The 15,295-nt window shown below is 43.6% G+C and overlaps 1 protein-coding gene across 1 annotated transcript in view; it reads right to left on the minus strand.

The window, feature by feature from the left end:
• SLC25A13 (solute carrier family 25 member 13) overlaps positions 1–15,295 on the minus strand; it is a 135,622-nt gene that overhangs the window by 55,115 nt on the left and 65,212 nt on the right. The window contains exons 5-6 of the mRNA XM_019533630.1: positions 14,406–14,545; positions 71–217 (exon numbers count right to left, since the gene is read on the minus strand). Of these exons, the coding sequence (XP_019389175.1) occupies positions 71–217; positions 14,406–14,545 (287 nt within the window). The remainder of the gene's footprint in view (positions 1–70; positions 218–14,405; positions 14,546–15,295) is intronic.

Below are 15,295 nucleotides of genomic sequence, written 5' to 3' on the forward strand. Positions count from 1 at the left end.
GAAACAGAGCTCTGATTTTGTTGCAGCTCCTGGATACTAACACATTAAAAATAAGCCATGCAGAACTTACAGCTACTAAACATTCTTCTACAAATGGTGTCAACATATGTGGCCGGATAGTAACCAAAATATCTCTGAAGTCCATAGCAGTGACTCTTCCAGCTTGAGCATTGTCTCGCTGCACAAATGCTTGTTTCGCATGTTCCAACTGCATCTCCTGAAAACACATGAAAACAAATTTAATTGTAATGTCTTTATATTCTGCTATTTCTGTATTTCACGAATGGGCAAACCATAGGTAAATTCCATAGCACACCTCAGTCTACCACATCTCCATGGATGGATGTAAGCAGAGTTCTACATGTATTATCATTCAACTATTCCCAGCTGTGACATGGGCTTGTGCCCATCACCCAGACTCAGAATACATAAGTCCTTTACTAATGTATTTGATAGGTTAAAAAAACCCCTATATTTAACTGAATCTAAGATGAGGTTTTCTCCACTCAATCAGCATGGGTGGGGGAGAAGCCCCCCATTTTACATTTGTGTGCAAACCAGGGGGAGGAAGGGAGAGAGCAAGGGGAGCAAGCAGATGCTGTGGCTCTGACTCTGGCCCTGAGCCTGGATCAGGGCCAGAGTAGGGACCCACAGTAGACACCTGACCCCTACCCTCCACTTGCCCTCTATAGCTTCTACCTCCACCACCCCCTTACTGTTAGGTGCAACTCAGCTCTGCCTCAGGCTGGATTCTCCCCCATGGAAGGAGCACATGGAAACTCCATCCCCTGTCTGGACTATCAGCAGCACCACCACTGTGCTCCATGACCTGCAGAAAATGGAGCCCAAGCAATGTCTGACAGGAAAGAGTGTGGAAGAAGAGGTAGAGACTATAGGGAAGGGAGGGGCAGATATAATGGGAACCTGGGTGGCAGAAATGCTGCAGGTGGAAGAAGTGGGGTTGTTAGAAGGCAAGGGGGGCGGCTGCCTGATCCCCCAACCCCCCCTCCCCCCATGAACTACAGCAGTTGGGGCGGGGAGGGGGGACAAATTTAGAACAACCTTCCAATAATTAGATTCTATACCTGGAAGATTAAAACAAAATTGAAAATTTTCTATATACAGGCATACCTCGGAGATATTGCGGGCTCGGTTCCAGTCTACCGCAATAAAGCGAATATCACAATAAAGCAAGTCACACGAATTTTTTGGTTTCCCAGTGCATATAAAAGTTATGTTTACACTATATTGTAGTCTATTAAGTGTGCAATAGCATTATGTCTAAAAAAAATGTACATACTTTAATTAAAAAACACTTTATTGCTAAAAAGGCTAACCATCATGGAAAAATGGCGCCGATAGACTTGCTCAACGCAGGGTTGCCACAAACCTTCTATTTGTAAAAAACGCAATATCTGCAAAGCGCAATAAAGCGAAGCGCAATAAAACGAGGTATGCCTGTACATAATCTAATTATTAGGGGAATGTGTTAAATACAGGGTCATCTTAGATTTGAATAAATACAGTAAGCTCAAAGTCTGTGCATTAGGTTACACAATTAATGACACAGTTAATATGCAATGCAGTTGGGCTCTCATCTGTGTATTTTACTGAGTCTACAAGTGTCATGTAAAAGTGAGTTTAGAAGGAATTCTCTGAGGCAGGGCTGCTATACATAGCTGGAGAAGCCAGGGAAAACTAAGAGACAGTTTTAAAGCCAGAAGTTTGTCCCTCTAGAAAACATGCCAGAACTGGCTTTAGGGAGTCATTTGAAGAGGGAGATCAAATAAGGCTTGGAAAGTCCTGAGGCAGAGTTTCCCTTCAAAAGCAGCAAGATCTGTGACTGCTATTTATATGCTAAGAAGAGCCCTTGAAGTTGACAGATCTAATCTTACTTGTTTCTCTTCTAGGGTTTTTCTCTGCTTACAAAGTATAGGGAGACACAATGGGGTATAAACAGCTATAACAGGAAGGGGGGGGGAGAGGGAGGGGGGGATGGCTGGTAACAGACCTCCCCTGCTCAAGGGCTGTATACCTGGGTAGGTTACGAACAAGCTGCAGAAAGAGAAGGCTGGGAGGTGTGTGAGGTGGAATCAACCTTGTACGTGCACATTCAGCTGAGCTTCCATGGTCAGGCTGAACTGCTGCCAGGAATTAAGCTCAGGGGGGTTTAAAGTATAAATGGTAATCTTTATGTTCAACGTTAGGGTCATCCTAATGACAAGTACAGGAATAACCTCAATGCTAAGAGCAGGTAGAGATGTATTTCTCAACTTATCTGATAGTATTAGCACATACTTTCATAGTTTGAGATTCAAACACACCAATACAGGGAAGACAGAGGAAGAACACACATAAATCAGCTCCAAAATGTTATAATCTTCTGCAACTGACCCTGTCCCTACCTAACAGAGGTTGACTCTCATCATCATTCAGTGAAGGTAGTGAGGTTGTAAGACTATACCACTCAAAATCCAAACCTACATGTATCAAACCACAGAACCGGATGATGTCAAAGTTAGCTATTTATTTTTGGCCTAATTTTGTATGAAATCATGAGCACAGAATGTTAAAGATTTCCATGTTCAGGATCGATTCCTTTCAGAGGGAAGTAGGAAAAAAGCAGATATTTTAGTATGCTATACCTTTTAGTTTTGAATCGCATTAAAATTTCTTTTCCCTGGAAACATATTGCTTACTTTTAGGCCATACCCGCAATTATACCTACATAAGAACTTGAAAAACAAAGAAAAACTGAGTAAGACCGATTGCTTTCAGATGTAGTAAACATGTCTTAGGAAAGACAGAGACATTATGCTATTATTTCCACCATTTACATTTAAAAAAAAAAAAATCTTAAAAATGTCAAATTAAACTGAGACTTGTACTAATCAAGAATCACAATCATACTACAGGGCAAAATGCAGTCTTCAATGATAAGTAGAGGAAATCAATATTCATTTCATACGCAACACCAGCATTCAATGGGGTATGGAGTGAAGGGTGAAAGGCAAGTTCAATATCTGTGATGCCATGCAAACCTGAAAGGTGTGTGTGGGGGGGGGGGGGATGAAGGGGGTGAGGGAGAGAGAGAAAGCGAGCTCAGGCTCCTGCCTTCTTAAATAAATTTTAGTTTAATTTTTAATTGACATTTTAAAATTTACCTGGTGCCATCAATATTCCAAAGCATATTACACAAAGAAAAGACTGATACATGTTTCAATACTCTTATTCGCCCACTGGATTATTTAAAAATTCAGCTTTAAAGGAGAAATGTTTTATGCGAGTTATCTTAGTCATTGCATTTGAGTTGTTACAACTCCAGGTCTGTTACATTTCTATTGCATTACAACCCACTATGTGGAGGTGTTGCAATTTAATAATAACACGCTCTCTGGTTGCATCTGGCCAAATAAAGTTCTTGCTTCACCTGGGCCATGATTATAATTCCATTTACTTTAATAAATTTTGAAGCAAGCAGTTTTCAGGAGGTCTAAGAAGGAAGAAGTTCAAGAACACAAGACTTGTCAGGTTGAGACAGGCAGCAACTTAAGGAGTCATCTTGCACTTGGCTTAGGAAATGCTGATTCTCTAACAGACAGGGATCATCCTCTGTTGCAGTGGCAGAAATACCATGGAAAAATACATCTGAACACTCAGAAACATTAGAAGTCTCCATTTCTAAATTCAAACTACTTCGGAATTTCTACACTTAAGCAAAAAATCAGGAGGGCCAGTCATAAACATGGTAATACTAAGGTAGAGCAGTGAACATGTAGGGCATGTTTCCAACCTTTTGCACCACATTGCCTTGCTTACTGATTGTAAGCAAGTTCATTATTATAACAATTTTTATAGAGATATTTTAGTCAACAAGTTATAAAAATGATGGCACACACTCATTTAATGGTGCAATAGGAACTGTTCCCACATATGCATGGATCAACACTTGATTTTGGGATTGGGGAATCAGACCCCAGTCATGCGATTACTACTTGCCAGTGATAATCTCAAATGCTTCCTGCACCAGTAAGCTGAAAGCCGAGTGCCTGCTGAACTGGCAGTTCTGGGTCTGTGACTGACAATCAACCGGCTGTCAGTCCCAGGACCAGACTCTAGTGGGGTCATCCTGGGGCTCAGACCAACAACCAGCTGACTGTGGGGCCAGCCATAGGATCCCACTGAGCTGCCCAGTGGAGACCCATGTGGTCCTCTGGCTGGAGGAGCTGTCAACTAAGCCCCACTAAAAAACTGGCATCAGGCTGCATAGCAGGGGAGCCTGCCACACATTCAACTTAAGGTATAACAGAAAACAGCCAGAAAATTGTGTGTGGCTGGTTCACATGTTGTGGTAATAAAAAACTGCTTAAATGTATGGCCTGATTGCTGTTAGATGTGATTAACAGGTTAATTGCATCTTAAGTATAACGTCTGTCAGGGGCCTAAGATAGTTTTGTAGCTTAACCTCGGTTTGGCATTAAATCCACCAAGGGAACTGGAAGGTCAAGATGCAATGGGACCCAAAGGCCATATTTTAGAAAGCCCTGTTTCTTGTTGGGTTTCAAGTGCTTTAGTGGCCTCGACTACAATCTGATGTATCCCCATCCTTACACCTTGCCAATGTTGTTTCAATTGAAATCTGCCCCATATACACGTAACTAGAGATCTTTTAACAAGACTAAGTAACTTGCAACAGTAGAAGGCTAAACACACAAACTGTTATCATCTTGCTTCATACTGATGCCAGTCCTGGCTGGAAGGATTATAGGTATAGAAAAGCAAAAATACACTTATGGTTTATTATATGAACCATGAAGATCCAGTTCTTGAACTGAAAACATACTGAAACCCAAGGACAAAGGCCTAGATTCTTAAAGGTTTTTCCCTACCCACAGATTTTAATAACTCTAAATGCTTTTAGTACATTCTCAAAACCTGGGACAAAACAAAACAAAACAAAAACAAACCTATTCCAAACATACAATCCTCACTGAAAGAGTTTTAACTAAGTTTCTATAGTGCTATTTTGAGATGCACTGAGCATGATCTACTTTCTTAGTTACATGAAGTAGAAATAGTAATTATCTTCTGTCAAATTAGTCTCCAAAAATACGAGCAAAACAAACGGACGACATAAAAGTAAATATGGGCAATTCTTATGTAATAAAATTAAGGTCTTGGAAAGTCAAAAGTGTCATATAAACTCCATCACGTGAAAAATCTTTTGTAATGTCAGTATACCAAGTAACAAAGTAATAAAATCCTAGAGTGTCCAATTTAAAAGAAAGGCTACCTATTCTAGTTGTCCTAAAGTCAGAAAGTTAAGACATTTCACAGCATGACTAAATACATCTCAAAATGATTCTCAGTAGCTGCTAGCAATTAGTCTGAAAGTGATGTGCTATTTGTGTCACTGCCAGTGCTACAGGCAGCCAGCATCAAAAATGCCACTTTTTAAACAAAAAAAGTGAAATGGCCCATTTCTTGAAGATTCAGATATGCAAATTGTAAACAAACTTGGTTTGCAGATAAATGTTGCTGTTTAATTGGGCTGATAAGCATTTCCTCCAGCTTTCAAAAGAAAAACTGCCTAAGTAAACAAAATATGCTTAAAAACTACTTTATAGGAAAAACAAACTTAATTGCGTCTCAATATAAAAATACCACCCCCATCTCATACCTTCCTTAAATTAGGATTTCCGTAGTCCCTATGCATAACTTTAAAAATAACCTTATGTCTTGATACTTGGAGCCTGAAATTCTTTAAGTCTTTACAGGGTGCATCTACATGTGCGATCTACTATGTAGTTGACTACAGGTTTCTCTTGCTTTCTGCTGTACATGTGTTCCTGGAAAACAGCACATAAGTCAAATTTGCATAAAGGGAACCCACTTTACAATGTAACAAATAGGGATACATTCCAAGACCTCGACTGTACTGACCCCCCCAGACCCATTTCTACCACTTCTACAAGACAATTTTGATACTCAGCAACAGCAGACAGTACACACAAGCACAAGGCACTATCATAATGGGGATGGCAACTACAGAAACACAAGTTGCAGACAATGAGCCAGGAGCACAGATATGCACAGGAGAGTATATATTTTGGCACGCATCAATTCCACAATGCACTGCACAATGCAAAGCAGCTGACTGTGGGCTTCCACCACACTGATTGTATAAGAGTGAATTTACCTCACATATAATGAATTTTTGGTATAAAAAGGGTCATTGCATAAGAGCAAATTCACACATACAGAACCAGCATAAAGTGAAGGAAACCTGTAATTAGCTCTGGAGTAAAGCATCACTGCCTACACGTGTGCCAGTATAAGGACACAGTAAATTAACTCCACCATAAAATAGACAGTACCGTCCTATCTTACAGTGCAGCTACTTACTCCACCGAAGCACGTGTAGACGGTGATAGGGTCTGGCTGGGGCACCAGGGTGCCAAAGTGTGGGGGCTGTACTTGTGCTCTCGTGCTCCAACCAGCCCCTCCGCTGCCTGGCGCCACTCAGCCAGTCCCTCCACTGTTCCACCCCAGCTCAAACTGCTGCTGACCCAGGCATGTGTACAGATGCTGCACCTGGGAGCAGTGTTCTCCAGAAGAAACAGCTCTGGAGTTTACTGTGTCACCTTAATTGAATATGTAGATGCACCCTGCAAAATTAATTTGCACATGGTAGCAAGCACTCTGGCACCAGAGTTTTTAGTGAAATCCCACCTAGATCTTTTTTAACCTCAGCTTTCCCCTACAGCTCATTAAAAATGTCATTCATTTTCCAGTTTATGTGATGATTTAGGTTCAGCTACAACTGATATTTCCAACTGATCACCATTCATTTGATGCAACACAAACCTTTCCACCACAGCAGATTGTGAGGTCTCATTTACAGTAATTATTACCTCATCAAGTAGCATGCCAGAACCAAGTAAATCCCAGTTAATGTGTAAATTTATTTAACAGACCTATACACAAGTGAATACAAAATCTGATTCATAAATCAGTATTATACTCTGGGTGGGTTTTGATATTGTTCTGCTTAAACGGTTACAGACTTCAAGCACTTCTGAACTATGCAGTCACAGAAGCATCTGCAGTATAGTACAGACCTCCTCAAACTAACTTCAAGCTAGCTAAATGAAAAGCAGGATAAATTCGCCTGCTCCAAGCTGCAATGTGGGGACTACCAGTAGCAACGTAGTTTAAAATTGAATACAGGTAGAAGTACTCTCTCACACAAGAAGCACTTTTGTTTAAACCAAGAACAGATCTCTATTCTTGCACATAAATGAAACCTGTTACATTTTCATCTTCATCTAGCTTCAGTGTGTCAGAAGCAAAAATTAATTTAGCTACTATTACAGAATATGAATATGTAAGAAATTAGAAGTGTACCTTATACAGCAATAGGAGTTGGTAGACGACAAGCAAAAGGGATTCCTTTTAATTTCTTTGGATTATTTCATTAAAAGAACAAGTGGGGTTCTGCCTCCAAAGTAGTACTTAAAGTATATTACACAACTCATATGGTCCAAGTTAAGAGCAATAGAAGGAGCATTCACACATCAGGAATGTAAGGAGGTAACTCAGTATCCACTATCGTCTCCTGCTGCCTAAGGTCCAAGGGTCTAGACTTGAGAACAAGAGGACTGACTTAAGCACAGAGAAAATGCCAGAGGGAAAACCTGAATATCACAGGTTACAAAATTCAAAGAAAGATTTTTATACATGTAAATAGTATTTCTCAAGTTTATGTTGAGAGTAGTTTCTGCTGAAACTTCAGCATCCATAATGTAATGCTGTAAGGCAGAGGGTAGTAATGAAGTTCATCCGCTTCAGTGATTTACAGCTACATGAACTGTGTGACTACATGTACCAGTTTATTATGATTGCCCCAGCATCCTGGCAGACTGTAGTGAAATTGGGCATTTGTCAGTTTCAATAAAAATCCGAGAACAATTAGAGTCCCCCTGTGACCTCCAACAAAGCTGAGTGTACCTTCAGCAGCTGCCTTGCCACTTCCCCCAAAGAAATACTGCTTATTTTTAAGAGCAATTTTAGCTTTATCCTGCTGAAATGACTGAAAAGCAAAAAATGAAGAAAGCTCAGAGCCTCTGTTGTGGTCCCCAGACCAGAACAATGGGCTGGTGATGGTTCAGACAAGGCTGGAGGCTTGTAAAGGGGAAGGAGGAGGAAATGGGAGTAGACAGGGGGCACATTTTTTTCAGAAGGGCTGGTCAAAAACCCTCCTTGAGAAAAATCATCAGGTCCATGATAGAATTTTTGATCAAGATGAAACAAGTGCCAGTCACAGAAGAATTAATACCCTTTAGATTACAGGTGGCACCTGAGTTGAGGGAAAAATTGAGTCTAAAACTTGTTCTGCCTTGTTTGGTCAGCCTTAAGCCTGACTGTCCCAAAGCCCATGCAAATGTCTTAGCCATGAGCCTACTGAACATCCTGGGTGATCCTATCACACTCACTTTTTAACATAAACAAAATTTGAAAAGCCTTTGTTTCAGCTGAACCAAAATAGATGACTAAACCTTGACGTTTTCACAAAACAGAATTTTTGTTTTCCAGCCTCCCTTACCTTATTGGATTGTATCTGGCGAAACTGAAGATGAAAGGAAAGGAATGAGAGGTAAGAAAAATAAAGATACTACGAAAAGAGAGACTGAATAATTTGACAGAAAAGGATAAATTCCAGGTAATGACGGCTGCCTGCCTGAAAGTCTCCAGCGGCAGCCGGTGGCATCAGGCACTGGCTGCAGGCACCCTGGGCTGCTTACTTGGGTTGTGGTTGTGAGGCAAACAACCCTGACCCCAGCCCGCCCCAGCGGGCCACGCCCCACCCTGAGCTCAGGCCATGTTTGTAGCTTGAGAGGGGGAGGAGGGAATGGGTCAGATGCTGTGGCGCTGGTGAGGAGAAGGGGTGCCTGGGCCAGCTTCTGCCTCACTACATGGCACTGGAGAGGATCCTGCCACCCAGGTAAGGGAAAGCGACTGTTGGACGGGCTTCCGCCATGCTGTGCTGCTTGGGCTGGGCCAGGCCGGCACTGGGGAGGTGAAGCAGCAGCTGGGCCAGCTTCCCTGTGTGCCGCTGGGCTGGCTTTGCAGTGTTCAACTTGGGCCAGGCCTGGCTGAGCCAGCACTGGGGAGGGAAAGCTGGGCAGGCTTCGCTGCACGCCACTCAGGGCAAGAGGGGCCTGGCTGGGTCGGCACAGGGGAGGAGAAGCCACAGCTGAGCTGCATGCTGCTTCGCTGCATGCCACTCACGACCAGCCCACCCTGTCCCAAGCAGCACATGGCAAAGCTGGCCCAGCCGTGGCCTTCCCTCCCCAGTGCTGACCCGGCTGGGCCTGAGTTGCACGCGGCTCAGCTACTGCTTCTTCTCGCTGGTGCCGGCCTAGTCCTGAGCAGAACACAGCTCAGCTGTGCCTTCTGCAACCGCCTTCTGCAATGCCTGCTGCAGCCAGAACAGGACAGGTGGGGCGGGCTTCTTGCTGTGCTATGCAGGTCTGGACCTTGCAGTCAGGAACGGCTTGCCACTGGAGGCATGGGCTACCTGGAGTGGGCTGGGCCCTGGTAGACCCAGTGCTCCTATTACAGTTACTGGCACATCTACCAAGCTCCCCCCAGTTGGGCGGCTGTTATAACAAGGACATCTATGTGTAACTTCCGGTTCCAAGGCTACCCCCCCCCCCCCAAAAGAAATACTTCTGGGGGCAAGGGGAGTGACTTCTGGTGGCAAAGGTCAGGGACTAGGGGTAGGACTTCCAGTAACAAGATGGTGACCAGGGGGCAGGCAACTGTCAAGAGGTGGAGCTACCCATGCAGCCTCAACAGCTCACCAAAACTTGTGAAGAGGCCCTCCAGCCAAAATAATTGCCTGCCCCTGCTTCAGTGGTTCAGCCTCTGAATGCACTAGAATCAGCTTCTCTACACACACAGAAGTCCACAATTAAGAGTGGGTGCACACACATTCACATCTCTTAGGAAACTGGTACCCAAATATGGCAGCTCACATTCTTTCCATGCCCATCCAGCCTATGACAATGGGTGAAACTGACCATGATGGTATTTGCAATGCAAACGTATGATCACTAGGAATCAGACACTCCAAGTACAAATGAAACTATTTTATGGAAATTGTGATTTTTTTTCTGTGTGAAATGGACCTGATCACTGTAGAGCCAGGAAGGATTTGCACTGGTAACTCCAAAATGAGACTCCAATTCTCCTTACGAGTTCCATCTTAACTTTACCAAAATTTGAGTTTTGCCTCTCAACTCCAAATAAGCAGGCAAATTAAGCAGGATTGGTGGTATGTAACAGAATATGATTGCACTTATGATATCTCTACCCCCTCTTCAGACAAAGAGTTAATTAGGCTCTGCTCCACAAAGTCAATTTGAAGCATTTGTCTCAATAGCATTACCTTAATTATTCCTCATCAAAATGATACTACCTCCTACTGTGAACTAACATCCTTGTGTAAATAAAAAAGAAAAAAAATCCTGCAGTCTTATAATAGGTTCTTGCCTTAAAACTCTTATGTAAAAATCTCATATTGGCACTCAATACATTAAAAAAGGACACAACTATGACATGCAGATGTCTCGCTTTACCTATTACTTTCTTCCTGATGGTAACTATTTTTACTAGTACCATTTGAAATAAGAAGTAACCACTCTTTGTTTTGCTATTTGTAGACTTTTCTTTAAGTAGCAAAACACCGAAAACTATGGACACAAAAGGGATTCCCTTGAAAAGAGAAAGCTTATCTATTCTCTGTGCAACACAGCAGTAGTGTAAACTAGGGGTAGTTGAGGAGGACACCAGTCCTGGGCCCTGATTTAAAAGGACAAGAATGGTGGTAGCTGCTATTGCCAGTCCAGCCACTGCTGCTGTCTAGGGCACAAAAACTGCTTTTCCCCTGGCAAAATCATGGAGCAGATCATCAAGGGATACATTTCTAGACACTTGGAGGAGAGGAAGAAGAGGAACAGTCAGCATGGATTCACCAAAGGCAAGTCATACCTGACTAATCTGATTGCCTTCTATAATGAGGTGATTTGCTCTGTGGATGCAGAGAGACCAGTGCATGTGTTATACCTTGATTTTGGCAAGGCTTTAGCTACAGTCTCCCACAACATTCTCACAGGCAAGCTAAGGAAGTATGGGCTGGATGGACTGTACGATGGATAGAAAACTGGCTGGAGCATCAGGCTTGGAGGGCAGTAATCAATAGCTTGATGTCCAGTTGGGAGCTCATGTCGAGTGCCCTAGGGGTTGGTCCTGGACCTGGTTTTGTTCAATGTTTTAATCAATGACCTAGAAGGTGGCATAGAGTGCACCCTCAGCAAGTTTGCAGATGGCACCAAGCTGGGGGGAGTAGTAGATACACTGGAGGGTAGGGTTAGAATTCAGAGTGACCTAGACAAATTGAAGGATAGGGCCAAAAGAAATGTCAAGGTTTAACAAGGACAAGTGCAAAGTCTTGCACTTAAGATGGAACAATCCCATGCACCAGTACAGGCTGGGGATGAATGTCTGGGCAGCAGCGCTACAGAAAAGAACCTGGGGGTTATAGTGGACAATAAGCTGAATGAGCCAACAATGTGACCTTGTTGCAAAGAAGGCTAATGGCATACTGGACTGCATTACTAGGAGTGTTGCCAGCAGGTCAATGGAAGTGCTTATTTCCCTCTATTTAGCACTGGTGGGGTCATATCTGGAATACTGCGTTCAGTTTTGGGCCCCGCCCACTACACAAAGGATGTGGACAAATTGGAAAGAGTCCAGCAGAGGGCAACAAAAATGGTGAGGGGGCTGGGGAACACGATATATGAGGAGAGGCTGAAGGAACTTGGCTTCTTTAGTTTAGAGAAGAGGAGACTGAGAGGGAATTTAATAGCAGCCTTCAAGTACTTAGAAGAAGGTTCGAAAGAGGAACGAGCTAAACTGTTCTCAGACATGGCCGTCCCTAAGGGGGGCCAATTGGGGTGACCACTGCCGGCCCTGTGCTTTGGGGGGCCCCCATGCAGCTAGGCAGAATGGCTACAGCGACTCCGAGCCACCAGCTTTGCATCCAGTCACTCGCTACCCCCATCCCTGCCACCGCTGATAGCAGTGGCAGCTTCTTTGGGTCCAGGGCACACGGGATCAGACCAGGGGTGGGGCTCCACACTCTACTCAGGTCAGCTCTGGTGGCAGAGAACAGAACAACATCTGAAGTTACAGCAAGGGGAATTTAGGTTAGATATTTGAAAGAACTTTTTCACTAGGAGGGTAGTAAAACCCTGGAACAGGTTACCCAGAGAGGTAGTGGAAGCTCCATCCTTGGAGGTTTTCAAAACTTGGCTAGACAAAGCTTGGACTGGGATGAACTAGTTGGGGATGGTCCTTCTTTGAACAGGGGCTGGACTGGAAGACCTCCTGAGGTCCCTTCCAACCCTCATTTTCTATGATTCTATGCTTGCCTTGCCTCAGCAACATGGACTAAAACCATGTTTGGCAGCATTCAGTTAGAATGGGGTAACAAGCAAACAACACACTATACTTGGAAGCCTGCAACAGAAGTAATATCATTACTGTAGTTTACCACTGAAATCAAAACATATATAATCAAAAGAAGCATTTCGTTAAGCCAGTTTGGCAAGTGAGCTCAACATTTACCATATTTAGCAAAAACATTATTTAACATACTTTGACTTGCCTGTTGACAGTTTTGTCTAAGCTTTCCATCTCATATGTCAATGATTAAAGTAAAACAATGGAACAGACCCCACTAAGTAAAAACACAGTCATGTTTCATTCACAAATTGCCAAAGAGAAAGGTAAAAGCTACCAAGAGCTGGCAATTTTACTACAAGGATGTCACTATTGAAACAAATACTGAAATCCAGTCTTGACAGTTGTAAGGGCTAGGGACACACATTACACATAAACCAGTTTAAGTGATCAGAAACTGGTTTAAACACATAACAGAACAAATGTTCACTGTATATAAATCAGTTGGAGAACAGCTGAAACCTGTCTGAGATAAACCTGGTTGAATGTAGAATCAGACTTAACTGATTTGGGTCAAACCAAGTTATACATTGCCTGCACCAGACCCCTTGCTGATTTAGGTTAAATCAGACTCCCCAGCATCCTGGCATGCTCTCTGGCTGGGCACGCCTCTCTGCTCTGCAGCAGGGCTGGCCCCTCCCCTCTGTCCCTTGGCTGTAGCTTCAGCAGAGACTGCAGGCATCTGTTCCAACCCATCCCCTCTAAGCAGGAATTCTGCCAACCCCTCTGCCTTACACAGATACTTTTCAGCATTAGCTAGTAGACCACATGCTAGCTATGGTCCGTGCTATGGCAGACAGGACAAAAGCAGAATCAACAGGTAGCTGGTAACGTCCCTCTGTTGTTTTCTTAATGGGGTGATAAACACTGAGTTATCAAATCCCTGCTGGGCTAGGAACCCCTCCCTAATCAAAGCGTCCTGCTAGGGAGCAAGACAGGGCTTCAGGCAGCTGGTCAAGAGGGGCGGAGGGTTGGGGGCAGCATCCTCCCACTGCACGTACTCGTGTGGGGAGTAGTGGGGACCCATGCACCCCAGATCTATGTGCAGACCAGGGGTGAGGGCAGGCTGCCTGCTGCGGGCTCAGGCTCCCATCTTGCTGCCTTCCCCCAGGGCATCTGCAGCCCATTGGGTGTCACCTGGCACAGCAGGGCACAGCAGGGCCACATGAGGAAGCTAATGACTGTGGTGAGCCCTGCACTGTCCTGTGCACATGGCAGCAAGTGACGGTGGTGCAGAGTTGTGCCCCTTGCTGCGTGCAGGGGACATGTCACCAGGGCAGTGTGGGGCTCACAGCGGTAAGCTGCTTTCCTGCATAGCTCCACTGTGCCCTGCAGCGCTGGGTCACACATGCTGGGCTGCAGAGGCCCTGGGGGAGGGCAGCAGGGCAGAAGCCTGAGCCTGCAGTGGGCAGCCCACCCCTGCCCGGCATACAGATCTGTGTGGTCGTGAGTCCCCGCTTCCCCCAGGAGTACGTGCAATGGCAGAAACCTGACCTCACCCCTGCCCGAGTCTGCAGCAGGGGGCAGGGAGTTGGGGTCCGCTTCACTGCAGCAGCCGTCACCTCCTGCCAGGGGCAGGGGGCTGTGGACCTGGGTCCCTGGCCCCATAGCCCGGGCAGCTGAGGCCCTCTCTGGCAAGGCTGGGGGTGGCAGGGGTTGTGGGGGGAGTGAAGATACTTTCATGTTAAATCAGAGAATTTTCTTTTTTTCCTTTTTTTTTTTTTTTTAAATCAGAGAATTTGTGATTTTTTTTTTAATCAGGGAAAACCAGGATCCCTGCTTACTGCTCATGACAAGCTTTATCACCCCAAACTCACCAGTAAAAACTGGGTGAACTCTGCATATGTTAGGTGTCTTTTTCGATCTTTTCCAAAATGCAGCTGCACAAACTCTGAATTCCAGTTAAATGGAATATGCTGATGAATTGTGGTCTGGCCAAAAACTTGCTTAACATCCTCTGGAAAAAGAAGGAAAAAAAAGTGTCAAGGAACACATGCACATGTAAAGAAAAGAACACCACTTTTTAATAGGAACATAATACTACTTACATCAAAATTTACCCTATAATATATTAACAAGCCTAGATTTTTTTAAAATTATAACACTAGAAAAACCTTAAATAGCCCCAATTTTCAAATCAACTGCTTCATGAAACAAGATCCCAAAGAAACTGTTTAATAATAAACATACTGACAACATTTAATAATTAAAGTAGCTAAGCATTTCAAACCATTGCATTTTAGTAAACATGTTTTTAATGAAATCTCTTGAAGCTGTTAATAATAAAGATCGGGGTTGATGTTTTTGATGCATCCACAGTTCACACACTTGTATTACTAGTCTGCTTTCAAAGAAATAACACTATAAAACTACCAGTATTTCAAGATGTATTCAATACTCATTCTCCAGATTATAGGCATATCCACAAATTTTAAAAGATTAAATTTATTTTTGAAATCTCATTTCCTATTAAAAAATGTTAATTTGAATGTAAAAGTATTTAACAACTGACTGTACACTCACTGAGTACCAGGTACACTACTGCTTACTACAATAAGTAAACCTATTAAGCCTTAGTATGTAAGGTACCTTACAGAGAACTGAAGGACTTTTTTGGACAGCACAAAGTATCTAAGATTAATTTAGATACAATGAACGTAAGGGTAGTAGACAACTAGCTGAGGAGAACAGCAGAGCTCTGACCAGA

Source organism: Crocodylus porosus, unplaced genomic scaffold, assembly GCF_001723895.1.
Source record: "Crocodylus porosus isolate Cpor-Errol unplaced genomic scaffold, CroPor_comp1, whole genome shotgun sequence".
In the NCBI taxonomy this organism is placed as follows: Eukaryota; Metazoa; Chordata; order Crocodylia; family Crocodylidae; genus Crocodylus; species Crocodylus porosus.